The sequence below is a fragment of the Grammomys surdaster genome, unplaced genomic scaffold (genome assembly GCF_004785775.1).
Source record: "Grammomys surdaster isolate TR1022 unplaced genomic scaffold, NIH_TR_1.0 125349, whole genome shotgun sequence".
Lineage (NCBI taxonomy): Eukaryota > Metazoa > Chordata > Mammalia > Rodentia > Muridae > Grammomys > Grammomys surdaster.
This window is the reverse complement of record NW_021620222.1, coordinates 258,284-281,898: the sequence shown is the minus strand read 5'-3', so window position 1 is coordinate 281,898 and position 23,615 is coordinate 258,284. Positions and strand designations below refer to the sequence as shown.

The window sequence follows — 23,615 nt, the reverse complement described above, 5'->3', positions numbered from 1 at the left end:
CCTTGGGGGCCTTTCTCGTCCCGCCCCTCCATGGGACTGTCTTAAGTACTGCCTGACCTGAGTAACGCAAGAACCTTTGAGATATGTCCGTCATTCTTTTCATTCTCTTCGGAAACAACACATCTTATCATCTAGTCAGGAATGTTCTAGCGGAAACAGACGTTTATTCTTTCCACTAGCAAGAAAGCAGGATTGCGGCTCAGGCGTAAATGTAGGCTGCCTCAGGGTGGGGCCTAAGAGCCGCTGGAGGCGGTGCCTTGCGGGCGCGGTGGGTGGGACTGACAGGCGGCGCGCGCTATAAAGTGGGACACGCGGCTGTGGCGCGCGCCTGTGGCGATCGCGTGCGAGGTGAGGTTCTTTCTGGTGAGTCTTCTCGAGGTTGGCCTCGGCGCCTTCCAGTCTGTGGTGCTGCTTTGCGCTCTGGGAAGCGCTTGTCCCGAGGTATCCATTGCCTGGTCACGGGTGTACCTGTCGCGTGTACGGGCTCAAGGGCGCTGCTTGGGGCCGCGGGCACGCTCGGGTTGGAACCAGGGTGTCCCCTGAAGGGGCGGATGCGGGTCCTTTGGGGACGATGCCTCTCGCCGGGTTTATGGAGCTTGGGATGCCGGGACGGGCCTTCCTTTGTCTTGCCATAGCCGGGCTACGCCATTTCTGCTGCTCATGTCGCGGGTCTTGTCCGCCATCTTCCCGCTTTTAGGTGACAGGGAGGGGGGGTGTGACATAGAATTTTTCCTCCCAATGACAGCCCCGTGCTACCTGCAGGTTCTCTCCGTGGGAAATCTCTACCACTGCCCCTCCCCCGTGTGGGATTTTGGCATTTTTGTGCAGCCTAGGACACATGAGGGCTGGAGGAGGATGGGGTGTAGGGGCAGATACAGGATACCGAGTTACCAAGGCGGAAGGGAGTGCACGTGGAGGACTGGATTGCTTCGGAGCAGCAGGTAGGAGTAGAAAAGGAGAAAGGGAGCCAGGCCTTTGTTCACGTGCAAGAATACTAATACAATGACTACAAGATACCTAATGGTTTTGTTATTGGGCCTGATGGTTCAAGCATGTCATCCCAGCTACTTAAATACGTTACTTATTTTAACCACACGTTCGCCTCTAAACCAATCTTTTTCTGCCTACTGGTCAGTGCCATTATCACACTCGATTAGATTCTTTCCTCCTGGGATCCTACTGTTCTCTTTGTGTTCCTTGCTAAGTCATCTCCAGACGGCTTTCACAGGGTGGTTCAGATCTGGCTGGAATAAGTCACTGGGCCTTGTTTATATCACTTACATCTTAGTAGGGTTTTGTTTGATTCTATTTTGCTCCGTAGAACCTCCTTAATCCTCCCACCAGATTACTCAGAAGGATTTGTATCTTTGCAGGTTTTGTTTTTCAAGGTTACCAGCAGATACAGCCAAGAGAGGGAAACATCAGGGCCATAGGAAATCTCTATGGACCTATTGGACTGGGGAAGTGGATTTTGTGTTTGTTAATCTTTATATTCTGTTAGCTAGACCCCCATCCTTGGAGGCAGGTAGCCTTGACACTGCAGGAGGCCTGAGACTCCTATGATGTTTAGCACTGGGCTCCAAACATCCGTGAGGACACAGTGCCCCTCCAGGACCTTTGACACCTGGAGGTCTGAGGACCTCTAAGTTTTATGTTCTGCATCTGTGAGGTGTCCCCAGCCATAACCCTCACAGAGTCGTTTCTGTATTACAGGTGTATCTTGAAGTCAAGTAGCCATCCATCGTCTTACTGTGGTGAGAACTTTTACTTTTTAATCTATCCACGCCTAAAATTGTACCTTTTCAGTTACTTTCTATAAGTTGGATTTAGTGGACCAGCAACTATAGGATATTACATATTAAAACTCTTAACTGGGATCAGTCAGGTGGGTGGGTGGTAGCCATCCCAGACCTGCTGTTGATAACTCCATACTGGTCAGTAAGCCATCTCAGTAAACCTGTGTGCTGAATAGCAGACACATCAAGGGCAGGCGCTAAGTCCTCTGTACAGTTACATAGAGGGGGTGGCAGTATTTTCTGCCTTCTAAGGGTAAGGACTGGGTAAAGTGCAAAAGGGACTAGGAACAAAATGTCAGCATTATCACCTGCCCACTAGATTTGTGGGCTGAAGACAATGTACCTTTGAGCATCGCTTAGGGCCTAGCAAATAGTTTGCACATAAAAATGATACTTTCTTTTTAAAGAACCTTGAATTTATATGGGTGCCATTATTAAAATAACAAGATTTGTCAGAAGACAGGAATGTGCGTTATCTGAAAAAGAACAAGTTCTCAGCTCTAGGAGAACGTCTCCTTGTTTCTTGGGTATTGGGAACAGGGGAAACAATGACTGCTGTTGACCTCAGATGTTTTATATCTGACCATACTGGGCTTGGGCTAGTAACAAAGTGTCCTGCATAGCGCTGAACACTGAAGTGTATGGACTTGGCCAAGATGTGAACTGAGCAAGAGTGCCAGGAGCTGGAGAGAAGACCTGGGGCTTACAGGCTGTGTGCTCAGAATGGAACAGGCAGAGCAGAAAGTTACCTATTGTCCACCCTGCAGCCACTGGTATATGGGTCTTAGAAGTACCTGAAACAGGCTGAGTGTGACTGGGGCTGAATTTCTTGTTCATTATGTGGCTACATCTTTAGACAGCTCATTTCTGCACAAAATGGAGGCTTCTGGCTGCTAAATAATTGTGAACACTGTGTGAGCATAGCAGAAAACTGTACTTTCCTTTTCAGTTACTTTCTATAATTTAGATTTAATCAACCAACAATTACAGGGCTCAAGACCAGCCTGTGCTATATAACAAGACTCTGTTGGGGGGAGAAGGGCAGTATTCGAGGAAAATGAGTTTACCATATCCCACCAGGGTCTTAAGCAGGTATCATTTCTTCTCTGCAAAATGCAGAGTCATTACTTCCCCAAGTTGCAGGGTGCAGCAGTGGTGCTGGGCTCAAACTCAGGCAAGTTAAAGAGTTGCTTTAGGGGGAATCAGGCCTGGAAGAAGGGCAGAAGCCACTTAGGGACATGTTCATTCACTACACACTGAGAATTCCTAGGCCTGAGCCATGAGACCAGGACTAGCTTCTGTCTCATTTGCCCACATTCCCAAGGGTAAAGCATCCTTATCTGAAAAAGCATGCAGGTCAGTGTGGACAGTTGAGGGATAATTGTGGCACCTGCCTATAATCCCAACATTCCAGGTGGCTGAGGCGGGAGGATTCTGAGTTCACATCCAGCCTGGACTCCGTACAGAAATAAGTGAGTAAGATGGGGTATGGTAGAGTGTATCAGAAATCCTCTACCTTGGGAATATAAAGGCCAACTTTGTCCACATAGACTGTCTTAAGCAAGTAAACAGTGAAGTGTTGTGGACCCCTAAGGGGCCTGGGTTCTCTGAAACCAAGAATCAGCCATTCTCTTGACTGGATTTCTGATACAGTGTCCTATACTGTCCTCCTTGGGACTTCAAGTGGCCCCAGGGCCTTAGAAAGGGAGGGTATTAATATTACCAGGACCCCTATGATGTTCAGCACTGGGCTCTGACCATCCTGAGGACATGGTGCCCCCGGGGACCTTTGACACCCTGGGGTCTGAGGGGTCCTGACTACAAAGGGATGGAGAAGCTGTGGTCTTCAGGAGTCTCACCAGTCTCTTTCCCTCTCCCTCCTGCCAATAGAGAGAGGCAGGCAGTTCCTCCAGACAACCAGCTTTCCCTCCAGGTAAGCAGAAGGGCTGCCTAAGGTAGGGTAATATTGCTAATACAAACAGCTCAGTTTAGTTTCTGTGCTGTCAGTGTGTATGCTTGGGGACCCCTGTGATGTCCAGCACTGGGCTCTGATCATCCTGAGGACATGGAGCTCCCCAGGACCTTTGACACCTGTGGGTCTGAGGGGTCCTGACTACAAGGAGGGATGAATAGGGGGGTGCCATGGTCTTCCTGCCCCTTGCCAACCTATGTCCCCTCTCCTTCCTGTCTACAGGTGGTTTCTGCAAACTTCCTTCCCTTCAGGTAAGAGCAGAACTGTCTGGAGTAGGGGTCTAATGCTAGTCCCATGAACTTGGTTTACACAAAAGAGTGCTTGAAGGAGCTGGACCAGGTTGCTATGAGGCATCCTGTCCTACCACTCTTGGGAACCTCAATGATGTGTAGCACTGGGCTCTGACCACCATGGTGACCTGTTGTGCCTCCAGGACCTTTGACATCCAGGAGTCTGAGGGGTTTCCATTCTAAGTAGGTACTGGGTGGAAGTTTAGCCGTTTGTCACCTACCAGACCAGCATGTCCTATGTCTTTGCAGCCTCTGTGACAGCATTGCGTCTAGCCCTTTTGCTATCCTTACCTTGAAACTGAGGGCCATGGCGGAGAGAGTGATGGTGCCTACCCAGGTAGGACGGGGGGACCGCTACTACACGTACACAGAGCTGCTGGCTATCTCACGGCGCTTCAAGCAGAACCCCAATGAGCTCATGGTCACCTGGATCCTGCGGGTGTATGACCAGGGAGGCCCTGCCTTGTCCCTGAATTCCGGGGAGCTGGGGCTGCTGGGGGACCTCACCCATGATGCCATCTTTAACTACCGCTGCAAGGCCCTGCGGGGAGCTGGCTGCCAGACTCTACTGAGCTGGCTGCTGCAGGCCTGGCGTCAGCGCTGGGAATCCTCCCTGCATTTTGAGGCCACTGAGCTACCCTTCAGGCCCTGGACCACCATGGAGGAAGGCATCCAGCTGGTGCGTGAGCTGGGCATGATTGAGTGGATCTACCTTGACCCAGAAGGGCCTGTGGACCTGGCCCCAGAGGATGTGGCCTTCACTCAAGGCCTGCAGCGGCGCCTGCTCACAGCAGCACCCTCTGAGCTGAGGCTTTCACTGGTCAGCCTGCTGGTGCGTGGCATGACGGTATTGGAGGCCGTGATGGAGATCCAGACTATTGCTGATGTGGGCCTGCTCTGGCGCCAGAGCCATCCAGGCCGCACCAAGCTCATGCTGGGGCCCAACCCAACTCGTAAGGACCTCCTAGGCTGGCTGCTCAGCCACGGTGTGCCCCGGGAGCAAGTAGACAGGCAACCTACCAAGGTACTCCTGGAACTGTACATCAAAGAAGCCAAGCGCAGTCGTGGCCACCCCAACTATGGGCTGACGGAGGAGCAGCCCCCACCACCCCCTTACTCCGACCAGGCCTGTGGGGAAGAGCAACCTGTGCGTCATGACTAGTCCTGAACTGACTGAGAGGACACTTGATGGTGGGAAGATGAATTGCAGAGAGGCTGCTTGTAACCCAGGTCACTAGGGAGCAGCTTTCAAGCACCTTTCCCACATTCCCACCCTACAGCAGTTATGCCAAGCTCAGTGGCCCCAGAGGAGTGTGCATGTTCCTAGCCACACAGTCTATGTGGAAAGTGAGCCACAGGTGGTTGTAAATCTAGGGTGCTTATGGCCCTGGAATTAATCCCCTTGAGTTGGAGCTTAAGGCCATGCTCAGATTTGTGACCACATCAGGGTCCCCACCACTCTGCCTCCACATGGACCCCAAAGCACTACATACAGGCCATCTTGATTTTTTTACTTTTTCGATGCAACACTTACATAGTATTTTAGGTATAGGCCGTACTTCCATGGACTTTTACTGGATGTTTGACACGTTAGGGCCAGTCTCCCTATAAAAGGCTTAACATTGCAAACTTTTCTAATGCAGCATTTTTACTTTATATTTTATTTTGAGCTTATGTGACACTTTAGTTTTGGGGAGAGGAGAACCCCCTTTTGTAAAGATTTTCCTTTGGGGACCCTGTCCCCGTTTTCTTTTAGCCATGCCCTTTCCTTTTGAAGCACCTTCCAGCTGGGTCTGGTCTCCCCAGCTGCACAGATGGCCTCTGGCCAATGCAGATCTGGATTTAGTGGAGGAGTGAGGTGGGCAGCCCTGGAACTTCTGCCTTCGTGAGTTCCTATTAAATGGCTGGTTCATTGCCCTCTGTGTGGTGTGCTGTTTGACTCGGTTCCGGCGTGGGTAGAATCTGGGTGATGAGCTGGGTCCAGGACAGGTGAGGCACAGGCGCACTTGCCCACCTTTGGCCTGTTTCCAGAGGATACTCCAGCGGTCTGGTGAGGAAAGGTGGGCTGGTGGGGGCCAGTCACAGCCTCTGGCTGGCCTTCTCCCCTCCCTTAGAGCCTGCATTTGATTTGGGTTTATTTTGATTCTTGTAAATCAGACCCCCCTAGTTGAGGCTGTACTTGGATTCCAAGGTATGCTCCTTAGCTTCCTTAGGATCTTGGAGTTTGACGTAGCTTCCCCATGGGAAACCTCAAGACGGGGAACACCTATTGTCTTTCCCAGTGTTGGCTGGGTGCGGGCTCTGGGGAAATGATGTGAACACAAGACAATGGGCATGGGGCTCCTGGTGATGGTAGTGACACCCTAGCTGCTGGTCAGTAGGAGGAGTTAGGTCCTCTGCTTCTGGGAGAGCTTACACGGAAGACACTGGTTACCTTAGACAATGTCCTGGGAGATTCCCTATTTCCCTCTGTTCTGCTACCAGTAGGAAGTAATACCAGGGTAGAGTTGCTTAAGGCAGTTCAGTCCTACGCGCTCTCAGGCTATAGGTTCCCACCTGCTCACATGCTTGTGAGCCCTGACACCTGTATGTACAGCTGCTGATTGCAGTGTCCAAGCAAACAAAGCTTGAGGCCCACCCAGCCTTCATCCCCACAGGCGCATGAGCACAGTAAGTGACAAGCCAGAGCAGCAGGTGAGCACACGTGTTGGGATCCAGTGTCAGCTCAGGGGGTGTTTTTGTCTCTAGTTATCCCTCCCTCACACGGCCCCTCCCAGGGCCCGCAGGCAGCTGGGCCTCCAGGCCAGAAGGCCAAGCCCCAGGCTTAGCACAGCCAGTACAGCCACAGCTCCAGCCAGCAGGGGCACCGTGGCTGCAGAAAGAACATGGGGGTTGTGAATCCCAGGCCTTGGGAACTCCCCACTCCCACCCCTGCGCAGAGGGCTGTCACCTGGGGGGCTGGCAGGCTCATAAGAACCATGGCAGGGGGCCCCGTGAGCTGGAGGCCGTGCTGGAGCAGTCAGCTGCTGGAAGCGCCCAAGTGGACAGGGAGCTGGGCACCCAGGGACCCTGAGTGGCATGGGCGGGCGGGAGGTGTCATTGCGGTAGATGAGAGAGACAGTGACATTCCTGGAGGTGGATAGGACAGTAGCATCACTTGCTCCCTGCCCAAAGAAGAGCCCATCCCACCCAATGCCAAGCCATCCTCACTCTCCATCTTCCTCCTCAGGTTCCCTGGAGCTCCCCCGGAATTCAAAGGCCATGCAGGCAGCATAAGGCGGGGTGTTTCCATCGTAGAGGCCCAGGGCCCCCTGGAGGGCCAGCAGGGTGCTGTCATGCTGAAGAGAATGTCCAGGGATGGAGGCTAAATCAGGACCCCAGAGTGTTTCTAGCACTCAGATTGTCTTCAGTTAGAAGTGACCCCAGACCACTCCCATCCATACCATAGGCGTTCTGTGATTGGCCAGACATGCAAATTGTGGCTGGGCAGTTCTACTCAACAGTCAGTCCTTGCTGGGGACTAAAGTCTTGCTCCTCCAACCCCCTCCCTCATCTTTACCGTTTCTAATGATGCAGTCTAAGTACTGTAGGAGATAAAGGTGACCTAAGGCAATGGGCTGAGGTTCCATAGGCACTATAGTCTCACCACCACCACGCCCGTCATACTCATGGAGCAATGCCTGCCTGTCCCAAGGACTCACAGCTGAGTACATGACCATCTTGAGGGGCAGCCCCAGGCGCTGAGCCCGTGAGAAATTGCTGAGGATGGCATCCAGCAAAATTCCTGAGGGACAGGAACAGACTGTTTAGATGCCTCCTCCCCACCTGAAAACCATTTCCCCTAAACCCACAGACTCTACACCTTACCCCCTGTCAGCTGGGCCTTTTCTGCTGCTCGGGGTGGGCCCACATGTGCCCTGATATCCAGAGCGGAAATCTGTGACAGAGTCCTCAAGACATCTGGGGAGGCCCAGGATGGAAGATCAAGACCATGGGCACGCTGAGTGGGGGGGAGAGAAAGGGTCTCAAGAGTGAGTCCTCAGTGACCCCCCCATTTGGTTTTGTGTGTGTTTGTGTGTGTGTGTGTGTGTGTGTACACCTAGATTAGAGGTTATCTGCAGATATTCCTAAGCCTGACTCACCTAGTTTGTTTGAGAGCCTCGCTGGCCTGGAACTTACCAAGCAGGCCAGGCTGGCTGGCCACTGAACTCCAGAATCTTCCTATCAAGGCCTCACCTGCAGGATTTAGGTGTGAGCTCCTGCTTTTTCGTGTAAGTACTAGCAATCTAAATTCCTCATGCTTGTATGGCAAGCGCCTTACTGACAGCCAACCCTCCAGACCCTGGCCCTCATTCAAACCCCTCAAAGATCAGCTCACCATAGTATGAGCCAAAGCAAGTATCAGACCAGAGTCCTTACCAAGCCCTTTGGGACCAGAGATGCCTTGAAATGTGACATTTGGTTTTCTAGAAAGATCCAATGAAATGGTACCAGGAAAGGGGGTATATATGCTATGTCACCATCCTACCAGCATGTCACTAGCCCCACCATGCAGATGGGGAAACCAGGGCGCACAGGGCTAAATCTCTTGCCCTGATAAAACAGATAGGACAAGTGCAGATTTGAAAGCCCCAGCTGGGAGAGGTGAGAAGAGGACTCACCTGGCAGATCAAGGTATCCAGAACTTTCCATGCTCTGCGGAGTGGTTCTCCAACCAGGGACAGTCCAGTGAAGTTGCCCAAGCGGGTCAGGAAGTCCTGAGTGGAGATACAGGGCTGGATGAGCCCTACCAATCCTTGCTTGACACCCAGCCCCACCCGCCCACACCAGCACTCACTGTCCAGCCCTCCAGGGCCTCCTGGTAGTCAGCTGCCTCTGTGGACTCCCGCAACAGCTCATGGTATCGAGGACAGCTGCGCATGGGGAACCTCAGCAGCTGGGGAAAACTGAGGCTCAGGGAAGACAGCAGCAAGTCTGGTGTCTCACAGCTGGCCCTATGGCCAGGATCTCTGGCCCTTGCTTCTCTCCCAGTGTCTCCTGTATCCAGCTGTGCTGGGCAGGGGTGACAGCTTACCTGTTCTGGATATCTAGCTCTACCAGGGAAAACCTTGCTGATCTCAGCTGTTCTAAGCTTCCAGAAATGTATCCACCTGGCTTGGAGCTGCCCCTGCCCCTCTCCAGCTCAGTACTGGGCTTTATTTCCATCCTGTTTTGTATGCATGGTACTGGTTATAGAGCCCAGAACCTTGGACAGGCTAGGCAATCGCTCTACCTCTAAACCACACCCCCAGCTCCTCACTAGGGGATTCTATGGAGGTAGTTTACCACTGAGCCACACTCCCAGCCCTCCTCACTAGAGGACTCTGAGCTGGGGTCTATCCCCAAACTACAACCCAGTCCTCTTGTTAACTTTTTTTTTTTTTACTTTGAGAAAGTCTCACTAAGGTTTCCAGAATAATATTGAACTTAAGATTCTTTTCTCTCCCACCAGATCAAGCCCCCTGACCTTGTCCTCAGACACAGGCACTGTGTGCACTGGAATGGGCTTCCAGTCAGCCTCAGGACTTCCAGGGGCAGCCTCAGGGAAGAGCCCAGCCAGGTTGGCCTGTGCGCTCTCCAAAGTCCGGTCAAAGTCTGTGCTGCGGATGTACACCTGGGATGGATGAGGGTAGCAGAGCGAGTGAACAGGCCAAGGGTCAGCAGAGTCCCAAATCAAAAGCTTCAGATTTAGTTTAGGGTAAGTAAGGTTAGAGGTCAGGAAGAGGGGGGTCAAAGAACAGGCATTGAGGGTCAAAACTCAAGGTGAAATCACATTCTAACTTCCAACTTTGGAAGTTAGGGTCAGAGGTCAGAGTTGAGTGATGTGTTAACCAGAGGGGTCTACTGATATCAGATCAAGGGGACTGGGGGTAAGATGTCAAGGTATAGAAGGTGGGAACTGAATAACATGGAGCTAAAATTGAGCACACAGCCCTCAGAGGAGTCGGGCCAGGACCCAGCCAAAGGAAATGAGAAGACAGAAAAGGAAGGCCGAAGTGATGATGGTAGACAGCAAAGGTTGGAAGTTGGAAAGGGGGTGGTGCTCAGTGGGGGGGGGGGGGCTTGCTAAGCATGTGCAGGTCCAGATTCTTACCAAGAGACCCCACCCCTAAGAAACACCAGCTGAGCAAAGCAAGAATCAAAGACAGAACCAGGTTCAAAGGTCAGAAGGTCAGGATGGAGTGGTTACAAATCAAGACAGGTTGAGGTCAGGTGAGTGGTAAGACTTCAGTCTTATCAGTTTTAGAGAAGGTCAGAGGTCAGTGTGGATTCCTTACTGACCTAGAAGCCCATGAGGGGTGCAGGTCAAATAGATGAAGATCAAAGACAAGAGGTGAAGACCAAAGGGGGCTCTGGGGTCAAAGGTCAACAAAGTACCTCTTCGCGCCTGTACTCAGGGCTCAGGAAGGCCTTGTAACGCCTCCTCAGAAACCGGCCCAGTTCCAGCTGCTGGCGGATCCCCTCCTGGGGACAGAGTGGGCCTCAGCAGACTCTCATCGCCTGTCCCCTAGCCCTCTTTCTCATCCCCTTTCCCTCCTCACCTCACCTTAGTCAGTTGGCCCAAGCCTCGAGGCCACAAGGTAGAGGCAGCTTCCTTGTGTGGATCTGTGGGGTAGGAGGCCAGTGGGGCCCGGTCGCCATGTCGGAACACCTGGGGATGTTGGAGAACCAGGTCAGGACTGGCCTCGAAGGTAGAAGGTGGGTCAGGTGGGGTGGGGGGCTTCGCACCAGAGCCACAAATAGCAGGGGCCCCTCTGGCAGGGCCTGGGGCAGCAGCAGCAACAGCAGCAGCAGCAAGGGTCCGACCGTGTGGCCCTGAGACCCGGGCTCAGCCATTTCCACAGAGAGCAGACGCTGAGCTCAGCCTCCGTCTGTGCTGTGGCCTCACCTGCTCATTAGCCTCAGACTCAGCCCCTGCAAGTCCTGCAGGCCCCAGCACGCTCCCCGGCACGCTCCCCAGCACGCTCCCCAGCACGGAGAGGGCCTGGCATTAACCCAGTTCATCTTCACAGACCCCCCAGGAGATGTCCATTTGGCCACCAGCATCTATACTGTGCTGACAGGGAAACTGAGGCACAACAGGATTGCTAAGGAAACATCTAGGAAATGCCAAAGCTGAGAGGTAGTTACAGGGACCCCTCCCCCAACCCCAAGTCTTCCCCATAGTTCCTGCTTTTCCTAAAATAACAGGATCCTCTGAGGCCTCCATGGCTTCTCGAAGATTTCACTTTCTCTCCATACCTGGTTAAAGCCAACAGGGCCCTGTAGCAAAATACCCAAGCCAGAAGTCAGATAGACTAAGTTCAATGCTTTCACCATTACAAGGTGTGTAGTATTAGGCAAGCTACTGTACCTCTGTGTGCCTTCATCTCACAAAACAGAGCAGACGAGTTCAAAGTGCATTAAACACTTAAGATAACCTTTTTGCAGAGAGGAACTCTTAGGAAGTTGTGTTGATGACCACATAACAAATGACCCTAAAATTTAGTGATGTACATATGTGTTCATGCGTGTGCAGGAGGGCACACGTGTGTGTGGAGGCCAGATGTCGGTGCCTCTTTCAGACACTCCCCACCTTATCTTCTGAGACAGGGTCTCTCACTTCACTTGGAGCTTGCAGATTCAGAATAGACCAAGCTCCAGGAATCCTGTCTCAACCTCAGCAAGTTACAAACTGCCATGCCAGGATCTTTCTCATGGGTGTTGGAGAACTGAACTCAGTCCCTAACTTGCTTGTGGGGCAAACATGCCAATGAGCCACCTCCCTAGCCCCAAAGCTGACATCTGAAAACAGCTGTCATTACTCATGAGCTTTATGGGTCAGGAGTTGAGAGGGCTTAGCTTACAGGAATCTAGCTGTTTACTTTTTGAGATTTTTTTTTGAAGTGGTGGTTTGAGACAAGATCTCACAATGTAGCCCTAGGTGTCCTAGAACTCACCACATAGACCAGGCTGTCTCAGACCCACAGCTCTCTGCCTCACAAGAGCTGGGATTAAAGGTGCTTCACTACATCCAGCCGTGATTTTATTTATTGTTGTATTTATTGTGTGTGAAGTGTCTGTGGAGGCCACAAGAGGGCGCTGGATCCTCTGGAACTGGTGTTCTAGATGGTGTTAAGCCACTGGATGAGTTCTGGAAGCTGAGCCTGGGTCCTCAGGAAAGGCAGCCTAAAGCAGCTGGGTCTTGATTAATCCTCCTAGCATTTAAACACACTGAGTGAGTGCTGGATGTTACATCTTCACCTACAACCCCCTTCCCTCCTTAAATGTTGTAGACAGAATTAAACTACATTGCCCAGGCTAGCCTTGAACTCACTGTGTAGCCTGGGCTATCTAGAACTGCTAACACTCCAACTTTAGCTTCCCAAATGTTTAGATAACAGCCATGTATTACCATGACTGCAAAAATTCTGTTAATTTCAACCAGGCCTGCCTTAAATCCTAGCTCTCAGGAGACAGAGACTAGGTGGATCTCTAGTTCCAGGACAGCCAGGGTTACATAGTGTAAGACCCTGTCTCTAAAAAAAACATATATATATATATATATATATATCCCAAAGCCATATACAAGATAGCCATAGGTGACACAAAGCTGCCACAGGAACAAAATGGAGTGGGGGTCAAATTCTGCCCCCCCAAAGATGGTAGCATACTCTGTCTCCTGGGGTGCTCACTCCCTGTGCTGTTGTAACAACTGACCAAGCAGTGGCAGAGGACCCATGACCCCCCAAACTGCCTTGGAGTCCCAGGTGTGTGACTGGCTGGAAATCAAGATGTCCTCAGGCCACATTTACACTACCAACTATAAAGTAGAACCCTGTTCTCTGCCTTTCCCGTCTCTAGGAGCTGTGTTTCACAACTCCATTTTCAAAGCCAGCTGTGCCACCTTCCCTCAGTTGTCACATCACCATTGGGTGAAATAATCTGTTGTCCCTGTCTCTCTCTTTATGTATATATGTGTGTTTATTATTTATTTATTTATTTATTTATTTATTTATTTTACATGAGTACACTGTTGCTGTCTTCAGACACACCAGAAGAGGGCATCAGATCTCATTACAGATGGTTGTGAGCCACCATGAAGTTGCTGGGATTTGAACTCAGGACCTCTGGAAGAGCAGTGAGTGCTCTCAACCACTGAGCCATCTCTCCAGCCCCGTATGTTTATTCATTTTCTTCTTGAGAAATGCATTACACATGTGAAGTAGGAGAGCCCAGATGCAACAGTGCACAAGCAGAGGTCGGAGGAGAACTTGTCGGTTCTGTTCTACCGTGTGAGTTCTGGGAAATAAACTTAGGTCCTTAGGCTTGTCAGCAGGCTACCCACTGAACTCTCTCGACAGCCCGTCACCTTTATTCTATTTACTGGTTTATTCACTAGTAGCAGGGTCTCATCATCTCAGGCTGTCTTTGAACTCTCCATGTACTCTGTAGCCTAAGATGACTTTGAACTCCAATCCAGACAGAAAGAACAGCAGTGTTTCTGACCCAAGAAATTACTCCACGTCCATCATGGTGAACCAGTTAGTTTATTGGGGCCACTCACAAGATTGTGACTCAAAAGCAACTGCCATACCGGAAAGTCCCAGACAGATGGTGCAAGAAAGATGTGTCACTGGGGTCCTCTGTGCACCTCAAAGGCAGCTCTACTTAAGAATTCTCTCTTGGGGGCTGGAGAGATGGCTCAGAGGTTAAGAGCACTGGCTGCTCTTCCAGAGGTCCTGAATTCAATTTCCAGCACCCACATGGTGGCTCACAACCATCTGGAGAGAGAACCATGAGATCTGGTGTGCTGCCTTCTTCTGGCCTGCAGGCATTCATGCAGACAGAATGCTGTATACATAATAATTTAATAATTTTTTTTTTAGAAAAAACAGTCTTCTCTACAGCAACCACCTACTTCTTCTATAGCATTTGAGTCTGGAAAAATGTCTTAAGTTTTGTGAGCCTCTTGAGCCATCTTCCCACCCATTTGTGGTGTGGAGAAACACTACACCACAAATAGAAATTCTCCTCTGTGTAGAGGTTAGGGGCCAATGTCAAATGTCTTGTCTGATTGCTTTTCACCTATTCTGATCATTCTCACTGAACCTGGAGTTCACTAATTTGGCCAGCAAGCCCTGGGGATCTTCCTGTTTCTACCTTCTAGTGCCGAGACGGCTGGCACAAGCACCATGCCTGGCTATCTACAGGAGTGCTGGGATCACACTCAGGTCCTCATGCTTAGGCCCTCCCCAGCTCCTTTACTGGGGAATGCTTTCTTTATCTTTATTTTTTTAAAATATGGCAAAGACATCTTTGTGACTAACCAAGGGTCATTCCACTGACAGGTGTCAGAGCTGGTCAAAGCCACACAGGTATCACCCCAGGCGGCTTCTCACCATGTATATACCCCTTCTCAGGGTCCAGCCTGAGGCATCACTGCAAGGAGCTAGGTCCCTCCAATGGTGTATTTTTCTGTGCACCGCTGGTAGCAATTAATGGGGGGATGAAGGCAGTTCCACACATACGAGTGTATTTCCCCTCTCCTCCGTACCTTAATAACCTGGAAAGTCATTTTATAGAGTGGAAAGAGTTAGGAACCTACAAAGAACACTGGGTGGTCAGAGTCAAAGTGTCCTGCTGTCCCTGCAGTCCAGAGGTCAGAAGCTGCCACCCGCTGCCACCATGCTTCACACCATGATGAACATTCTGCCACATTCACAAGCTGGGGACCAAATTCTAATCCAAATCCTGACTGTCATTTCCCACCCTTGCAGCTGGCAGACACAAAGATGCCATTTTTGCCTATGCCATTGGCCCCCTTCTTCACACCTCAGTCATTCTCCTGCCTCAAGATACCAGAGCCAATCTGTTCCTTCCCTGCTCACAGCTCTCCCATGGCTCCCCAGCACACTCTAGGGAAGAAAACAGAACCCAGTGTGGAGATCCAAGTTCATTACTCTCCAATCTCAAAGGTCTTGATGCTGGATCCAGGTACCATGTGTGACATTACACACCCACATACCCTTCCCCCCAATCCCCAGGGTGAATGTCTCTTCTACCCAAAATGCCCTTCCCTGGTCACCATGGTCACCATTCTGGTCTCCCCGACAACCCCCTCCCATTCTTGGAGCCTCTTTCCTGTCTGACTCAGAGATCTGGGTGAGGGAGGTCAAGTGCTGTGTGGCTAGGACCCATGGCTATGAACTTGCAGGAAGTGAGGACAGGTGAAGGGACTGGGGCAGGGGTGGGGACAGGGAGGGGAGGGAGCTGACTCCTGACCTCCTCCCTCAGAATGTGACCTTGGCCATGGCCGTGTTCACCATCCTTGCCTCCATCTACTTCTTCAACAAGGTGAGGGGAGGCATGGAGGGAGGGCTCTGTCTCTCCTGTCTCTCTTCATTGGCCTCGAAGCTTTTTCTCCCCTGAGCTGCCATGTGTCTACGTCATACTTCTATCTCTGCTCTAGGCTCAGCAGTAAGAAGGCATGGAGCCCCAGTCCACCAGCTTGGCCCCGGCCTGCTCTGCCATCGCTCTGGCCTCTAAGATCCAATAAATGTAACAGCATCAGACCAAGGCTCCCTGCTCCCTAAGCTCTGCTCCCCATCACTCTGTTCCTCATAGGTCCATGGACTGCACACAACCATGGATCTCAGCAGGAAGGTGAAAAGTAGAGACCTGGCCCCTAGATTTGAGGGAGGAGGCTTGGGACCTGTCCTTCCAAGTCTGTGGGAGGAGGCTGGGCCCTGGACCTCTGAGTCTGTGGGAGGAAGCAGGGCCCTGGACCTCTGAGTCTGAGAAAGGAGGCTGAGTCCTGGATCTCAAAATCTGTAGGAGAAGGCTGGGCCCTGGACCTCCAAGTCTGTGAGAGGAGGCTGGACCCTGGACCTCCAAGTCTGTGGGAGAAGGCTGGATCCTGGATCTCTGAGTCTGAGGGAGGAGGGTTGGGTTTGGAGTCCTGTGTCTGAGGGAAGAGTGCTGGAGCTTGGACCCCTGGGTCTGAGGGAGGAGTGGGCTTTGAAGAATGCGTAGAAATCTTTAGGTCACATGAGTATTTAAGGGGCATTTCAGCTGTGAGTGCCAGGGCACAGAGAAGAACTTCCAGGGTCCAATTCTCCATCTGGCACTAAACAGCTTGCTCAGGACTTCAGGCTTGTCTCTCTGAACATTCCTACCCAGAAAAGGTGAAAATCTGTTTAAAGAAAAGCCACACTAAAGATTGCCAGAGATCAAAGGTGTGGGCAGATGTTGTGACTGTGTGTGAAGAGTCTGAGTGGATGTAATTCTTTTCCTGATTATCTTAAGAAATGCTAATATTTCTTCCTTTTTTTTCTTGTCTTAGCAAACTCCTATTCAACCGTTACACCTGCCATCAAATCCCTTTCTGATAGAAGTGTCCAGAACCCCAAATAGAGGGGATCTGTTAGCAACGCACTCCATCACCTTCCTGCCTCCTTCTCCAACCTCCCCAAGTGAATGCCCTGAGGGACACACCTGCCCAAGAAAATTCATTTGTATGCTCTGGGTCTTCGGGACAAGGACTAGAAATTTCCAATCACGAACAGATTTGTAAATTCGTTTAGTTCAGATCCGCACAATTTTAGTGGGTTACAAGCAAATTGAGACCAAGCCGAACTAGCGGTCGCGCCCTCTGTTGATCAGCACCCTTTGTCCTCAAATGCAAGGACTCCTTGTACGCAAAACCAGACAGAGCCGCTTGGTGGCGATGTCAGACTATTTTCTCAGATTCTAATTGGCAACAGGGATTGAATTGGCCGGAGACTGAGCCTCCTGCCTGAGTTCTCTCAGGTATTTCCCAAGCCTCCATCTCCTCCTGTAAGTAGAGTGCCCTGTCCCTGCACCTCCCTGCCCACAGGGCCCCACCAGGCCTCTCTGCTATACCCATAGCCCCGTAACTCAAATAACGGTTGAGCGGCCGCACCCCAACAGCTTTTCACTTGCAGTCCCCCCACACACTCCGAGAGGGCTGAGGTGCTCTTTGCAACCTCTATTTTGCAAGTTCTCCATTGAAAGCTTCCGGAGCATTGCTTCCTGCCCGCCTCCCTCTCTAAACTCCCCAGGTGGGCTTGGCTGCCAGCCATTTTTCAACCGCATAACCAAGTCAACCGTTGCATCCTCCACGTCCCTCCTTCCCCCAGGCTTGACCATTTATGAGGTTTCTGAGTCCTCGGGGAGCTATCAACTTGGCATTTTCTCAACCGCAGTCCAGTGGAGATGGATGTGTCTCAGACCGGCGCTGTGGAGAACCACTGAGGGCTTTGTCAATTCCCACCACTGAGCTTGGGGTGGGACGGAGCATCGATTCCGCTCTGAACGTTCCCCAGGGTGCTATGAATGGGCGGCTGGGGTTCTGAGGCGCTCCTTATTGGGAGGAAGCTGAGAGCTTGGCAGGGATAGCTCTGCTGACTGCGAAATTCAGAGAACTCCACTCAAAGATGGGATTTTTTTTTTAATTTAGCACTATGTTTATTTTTTAAAGTAAATACTTATTTTGTGCCAGGATTATATTATGTGCTTTAACGATTGTAATTTAGTTAATCGACTATTTCTGAGTCAGGTTAGCTGGAACTCACTATATAAGACCAGACTGGCCTCAAAGCCACAGAAATATGCCTGTTCCTACTAGAATAAAGGGGTGAACCACTACCCCTTGATTTTATTTTACTTTTAAATGGTATGTATGTGGTGTGTGTGTGTGAATGTGCATGTATGTGTGTGGAGAGGGTTTTAGATTTCCTGGAGCTAGAGTAATAGGCAGCTGCAAACTGCCAGACATGGAAACTCGAGACTCAGGTCCTCTGCAAAAGCAACAAGGACTCGTAAGCACCAAGCCAGTGTGAAGGGCAGGGTTAGACTAAGAAACACTTTTAGGGCTGGAGAGATGGCTTAGCAGTTAAGAGCACTGGCTGTTTTCCCAAAGGACCTGGGTCGGTTCCCTAGCAAGCACACTGCAGCTCGCAACCTTCTGTTTCAGGGGACCTGGTGCCTCAGTGGATACTGCACACCTGTGGTACACAGACATACATGCAGGCAAAATACTCATATGTAGAAAAAATAAGTAAATACATCTCAAAAGAAATATTTGGGGGGATGAGGATGTGCCTCAGGAGTTAAAAGTACTTGCTGGGTAAAATGAGGACCCAAGTCTGACATTCCAAAACCCACAGGAAGCCAGCATCGGAAGCATGAGGCTGTGATCTTAGCCTGTCTGTGCCAAGATGGAAGGCACACGCAGATCCCCTGGAAACCCAAAGGACAGCTACTCTGCGATACAGAGTGGAAGACAAAACAAAGACACCTAAGTTACTATTCCATTGCTACGACACGACACCACGACCAAGGCCTCTCATAGAATGAAGTATTTAATTGGGGCCTTGCTTGCAGTTTCATAGGGTTAGTCCACATTCACCACGGTGGGGAGGGAGGTGGCATACAAGAAGATATGGTGCTGGAGAAATAACTGAGAGCTCACATCTGATGCTCAAGCAGAGAGACACTGGGTCTGGAAACCTCAAAGTCCACCCCAAGTGATACACTACCTCCAACAAGGCCATGCCACCTACTCCCTGTAATCCTCAAATAATGCCGCTCCCTGGTGACTAAGCATTTAAATGTATGAGCCTATGGGGGCCATCTGTATTTTAAACCACCACAACACCGGGTCTCTAGGTGGAAGGTAGGGAATCGAGACCCTCAGGTTGCCCTCTGACCTCACACATGGGTTATGTCGCATGCAGACATAACCATACGTTTAACGAACGTAGACCCATCATGAACACTTATTAAAAATTTTTAAAATAGATTATTTTCAACTATGTATGTCTGTGCACATGAGTGCAGTGCCCATAGAGAGAGAAGAGGGCATCAGACCTGCCCTGGAGCTAAGTTGTGAGCTGCCACCAGGGTGCCAGTCACTGAATGCATATCCTTGGAAAGAGCAGCCAGTGCTCTTTACTTCTGAGCCATCTCTCCAGTGCCAAGAAAGAATTCTGACATAAAGAAATCCTCAGGAAAGGGTTGTACACACCAGGGCACCTGGGTGCCAGGGTGCAGGCTTCTCCGGATAGCGCCATTCCCACCCTCAAGTGAGCTCCACTCACTTAAAAAAAAAAAAAAGGTTTCTGACATTACTTTATTCAGAGGAACTTATTTCTCCTTTTTCTTGGTAAACCACCACAAGGTATTTTTCAGGGTTTATCAGAAAAGACTACAGTACTCAAATGAAACCATAGTCCATAGGGGAGCTAGGGGATGCTTAAACTTGCACACAAAGGTTATACTTTTGTTTGTGAGATTCTCAGTAAATTGCTTTGTAACTTCTTTAAAGTTTGCAGTTTACAGCTTTGAAGGAAGCATGATCATAAACACTTCAGTAAACACTTCAGACCTCTGCAAGGCTCGCTGCTACTTTAACCTTCGTATTGAAAGTAGCCTGTGTAGAAGGTTTGTTGTTTGTTTGTTTGTTTGTTTGTTTTTTGACAGAAATCATCAGAACAAAAAGGGTTTTTTGTTTTCGTTGGTTTTGTTTGATGGGAGGAAGCTAGCATGGGTGCTAAATAGCACATGGCGGTCAAAGAACAACGTGCAGGAGTCAGTTTTCTCCTTCCCCTGTGTGGACCCGGGTATCGAATGCAGGTTGTCAGGCTTGGTGGTGTCTTACCACTGAGCTGCCATGCTGGCTCTCAGATATTGATGATGCTGGAACTCTTGACTCTCAGCTGGTGACACAGCGGGACTCTGTAGTGAAGGATCCTTTACTCTTCCATGGGCATCCACTTGATTCCCCCTTTCTATCCTGCCTCATGTGGCAGAGGCTCGGGCTGCCAGGCATGATGAGTGTGGTACAGGCTGGTCATCCTACTGGAAGGTGCCCTGAGGCAGAAGGATCACCATGTGTTTGAGGCCAGCCTGGGCTACAGAATGAGCCCTTGTCAAAAAAAAAAAGAAAAGAAAAAAAGAAAGGAAGGAAGGAAGGAAAGAGGGGGATGATGGGAGTGTGGGAACCACTCAGAGACAGGTGGAGTTCTCTTTGGGATTGAGAGATGACATGGGAAGAGAGCACATTTTAGAATTCCCCAGTGAGGGGCTGGGGTGTGGCTCAGTGGTAAGACTCTACCCTGGTATGTTCAAAGCCTTGGGTTCCATCCCCAAAGGGGAGGTGTAATTAGAAGGCACTTGGGAACTTCAAAATGCCAGAAGATAGTTGACACCCAGCCAGAAAGCAGTCCCCCAGAGACTCAAAGCTGGCAGGTCTCTCTGTGAACCACTTAGTGGGGGAAGCATCTAGGTTTATGAGTAATGCCTGGGACTGTCCCAGAACCAGGCCTCAGGAACTGCTCAGTTCTGGGCCAGCAAGGTGACTGGTGACCAGGACTCTGTACCCCTGTTCATCTCCAAGCCAAGGCAGCTAGCTCCCTGTCACCTGTTGTCTCCTGCTCTGCCTGTCCCTCTCCCCCGTTCTTCCATCACTCTGCTTCTATTCACATACCTCAATGGAGCCTCCTGTTTTCTGTCTCTACCATGTAATCCTGTTGTCTGTCACCCCCTGTTCCCTGTCAGGACCTCTGTCTGCCACTTTCTGTGTGACTCCAAACCCATGGGACCAGCCGCTCTATCTGAGTGCTTTATACACTCCCCTCCTCCTTTTCCCTTTTCTCCCTCCCCATCCTCTCCCTCCTCCCTGGGTCTCTGTCCCCCTTTTCTAAACCTCTCTCTCCCTCCCCACCTTACTTCCCGTCACCGGTGACTTCATTTTAGCCCACCCCACATTTTCAGAAGACAGGAACCCCACACTCCAGATTGCCCTGCTCCCTCAGGCTGCCTCAGAGCCTCTCAGCCTCCATCCCCAGTGCCTGGCCTTCCTCTGCCTCCTCCTCTCCTTCCCTTCCAGGGAACCACAAGGCCTGGCCCAGCCTTCTCCGGATTTTCACATCCCCACACACATACAGCAGTGGATTGAAGAAGCTAGTTGATCCTAGCAGAGTGATCCCCAGTGGTTTCAGCAATACCCACACATCCTCCAGCTGCAGTCTGCACCCCCACATGTCCAGGAACCTCAGCAGCAGCAGAAGATGGAAAGGATACCAACAGATGAACAGCATGGCTGTAGTGGCGCCTGGCAGGCCCAGCAGTGGAGGCCTCCCCGAAACCCTGGCCAGCTGCAGCTGCTCCCATACAAGGCTGTGGAAGACTCTCAGTACCCCCAGTGGCACCCCAAACCCAAATGCTAACTGATCCAGCATGGGGTTCCAGGTCCAGGGATCTTGGTCATGCCTGGGGGATTCCAGGGTCATTGTTCCATTGAAAGGGTTACTCTGGCCAGTTTGGTCCCTTAAAGTTCCCAGGGCTTTCCCAGCCAGGCCCAGCAGAAGGATCCAGAACCCACCAGCCCAGACAACTACTTGGCGAACTATACGATGACCCAGTGCCCAGGATGGTTGGAGCAAGGAGGTACAGCAGTCAGCAGCCACATGAGTAAGTAGCCGGCCACTGGCACAGAAGGTCAAGAAGGCCAGACATGGGTCCAGGTGGCAGAAGGTGAGGCCAAGGGGCCAGCAGGTGTGAGTCCAGGTGAGGCTGAGTGGGAGGAGCCCCAGGAATATGATGTCAGCTATGAGCTGGTGGCCAAACCAGGCTGTAGACAGAGGGACAGAAAGAAGGGATCCTCCAACCTGGGCCAGCAGGCTGTAGCTGGTCATATCCAGAAGGTAAGAGACAATTGCCATCAGAGAGTAGAGGAGAAAGAGAACCACCCAGGGCAGGTACTGACACCCCAGGGGTGCTGGCTGCTGCATCTCCACAGGGTCCTCCATGAGCTGCGTAGAGATGGATAGACAAACAAAGCCTCTACATTAGAGCACACACATAGCCCTGCTCCACTGTGCTCTCAGAGCTGCACCTCAGGGTTGGTCCCAGAGCCCCGACCTCTGCTGCCTTCCTCTCTTCCTTTGCTCCTGTAACCTCCCATCAGTCTCCCATCATTGACAAATCATGCCTCTATCCCCCGGACCCACCTCAGCCCTCACCCTCCTCTCCAATGACCCCTCAGTCTGTCCTAATATACTCCAGGGCTGATCCCACATCCTCCCTGTCCTATACCTTCTACGGTTCCTTATCCCCTGAGTCTAGGAAGTGAAAACTCCACCTGGACCTTCCCTTTCTCAGCTACCCTTCCCTGGCCTCTCCTGTCAAACTCTCACTCTCCAGGTCTTCCTCTTCATCCCTAATACCTCCTTCCATTCTGGAGAACACAGACTCTTCAAGCTCAAGCCCCGAGTCCCAGTCAGTCTGAGTGAAAATGCCACCAAGGCCAGGAGGAGGACTCAGACCTGGACCCTGTCCCATCCCTCAGTCTTCTGACTCTTGGGTGTCAGCTCAGGATTTAGATTCAGGTCCTCCCACCACCTCCCCCATCCCATTGGATCCTGAGCTCACCGGTAAGTGGGTGTCAGGTGTCTCTGGGGTGCCCCAGCAACAGCTTGTAGCCTGATCTTCTCTTGAGGATGCAAAGTTTAAAAGTGTGGCAAGCTTACACACAGAGAAGGGAGTCAGACCTGGCTGGAAACAAGAGGGCCAGCCAGCAAGACTGAGTCTGGGCCTCAGGGCCCTCTGGGAATGGAAGGAATGGCTTGTTCATCTGGATAAGCCCAGGTAGGGCCAGAACACCTCACAGTCTGTGTATTCTGATTCTACCCACCTCATCAGCCTCCTAGCCACCACTTCCCTTCTTTCTGGACTGTACTTCCTAGAAAAAGACACACACACACACACACACACACACACACACACCACACACACTCCCTGATATTTCATCTTTCTGGTGTATCTGGCTTTATCTCATTACTGAACACACCATACTTCTATTCACCCTTCAAAACCTCACTGGGTGCTGCCTTCTTAAAAGTTCCTTTCCTGGCTATCACTTACTTCATCGGTCTGGGAAAGTGTCACATCCTTGAACGCAAGGTCCTAAGAATGAGTTCCAGCCATACCTTGGTTAAGTGACATAAAGGTTTATCTTTTATGCATACATGTGTTTGGCCTGTATATATGTCTAGGAGTCATGTCTGTGCAATGCCTGTGGAAGCCAGAAAAATGTAGCAGATGCCCGGGAACTAGAGTTACAGAAGATTGTAAGCCACCATGCTGGGGCTTGGAACTGAACCTGGGTCCTCTGGAAGCCCCAGGTCTTAACTTCTGACCCAGCCTCACATGCTACAATCTTAATAACACATGGACCACATGAGACCTTGTCTCAAAAGCTAAAATTGAAATGAAAATGCAGATGAACACTGAGTGCATGAACTTCCACCCTGCAACTCCTACTCACACAGCTCCCAACTGTGTCCTTTCCTGGAAAGCCCTGTCTGACTTTTACAGACAAAATATTCCAACATTCCTCTCTGCCTAATCCCCCCACCTCTCTCTGTGGTGTGTGTGTGTGTGTGTGTGTGTGTGTGTGTGTGTGTGTGTGTGGTGTGTATAAGGGGGCATCTAATCCCCTGGAGCTGGAGT

The 23,615-nt window shown here is 50.9% G+C and overlaps 3 protein-coding genes and 4 non-coding genes across 14 annotated transcripts; 5 read left to right on the top strand and 2 right to left on the bottom strand.

Moving 5' to 3' along the window:
* Positions 1–341: 341 nt before the first annotated feature.
* On the top strand, positions 342–5,978 carry CUNH19orf48 (chromosome unknown C19orf48 homolog). 8 transcript variants are annotated; one of them, XM_028785822.1, is made up of 6 exons: positions 342–363; positions 763–1,754; positions 3,211–3,268; positions 3,687–3,729; positions 3,991–4,019; positions 4,308–5,978. In XM_028785822.1, exon 6 carries the CDS (start codon positions 4,366–4,368, stop codon positions 5,218–5,220), a length of 855 nt encoding a protein of 284 aa, XP_028641655.1. In that variant the 5' UTR covers positions 342–363; positions 763–1,754; positions 3,211–3,268; positions 3,687–3,729; positions 3,991–4,019; positions 4,308–4,365; the 3' UTR covers positions 5,221–5,978. The 8 variants fall into 8 exon arrangements, with proteins under 8 accessions (XP_028641655.1, XP_028641656.1, XP_028641657.1 ...); XM_028785823.1 differs by lacking the exon at positions 342–363 and adding an exon at positions 364–441; XM_028785824.1 differs by lacking the exon at positions 342–363 and having other exon boundaries at positions 533–941; positions 1,714–1,754.
* On the top strand, positions 1,551–1,643 carry LOC114637608. Its single transcript, XR_003713771.1, has one exon. It is a non-coding gene; the product is annotated as a small nucleolar RNA SNORD88 (small nucleolar RNA).
* LOC114637606 lies at positions 3,522–3,611 on the top strand. Its single transcript, XR_003713769.1, has one exon. It is a non-coding gene; the product is annotated as a small nucleolar RNA SNORD88 (small nucleolar RNA).
* LOC114637607 lies at positions 3,817–3,906 on the top strand. The gene has a single exon (XR_003713770.1). It is a non-coding gene; the product is annotated as a small nucleolar RNA SNORD88 (small nucleolar RNA).
* On the top strand, positions 4,142–4,232 carry LOC114637609. Its single transcript, XR_003713772.1, has one exon. It is a non-coding gene; the product is annotated as a small nucleolar RNA SNORD88 (small nucleolar RNA).
* Positions 5,979–6,817: 839 nt separating the features above from the next.
* Positions 6,818–10,934, bottom strand: Acp4 (acid phosphatase 4). The gene is made up of 11 exons (XM_028785819.1): positions 10,827–10,934; positions 10,645–10,749; positions 10,476–10,562; positions 9,565–9,711; positions 8,896–8,994; positions 8,720–8,815; positions 7,926–8,058; positions 7,760–7,842; positions 7,269–7,396; positions 7,009–7,187; positions 6,818–6,930 (listed from the first exon to the last, which is right to left on the bottom strand). The coding sequence occupies exons 1-11, from the start codon at positions 10,932–10,934 to the stop codon at positions 6,818–6,820; spliced, it is 1,278 nt and encodes a 425-aa protein (XP_028641652.1).
* A 9,868-nt stretch (positions 10,935–20,802) lies between these two features.
* Positions 20,803–21,913, bottom strand: LOC114637545 (formyl peptide receptor-related sequence 4-like). Its single transcript, XM_028785750.1, is given in 2 exon segments — positions 20,803–20,902; positions 20,904–21,913. Coding segments are annotated over 2 exon segments (1,110 nt in total).
* Positions 21,914–23,615: the final 1,702 nt, after the last annotated feature.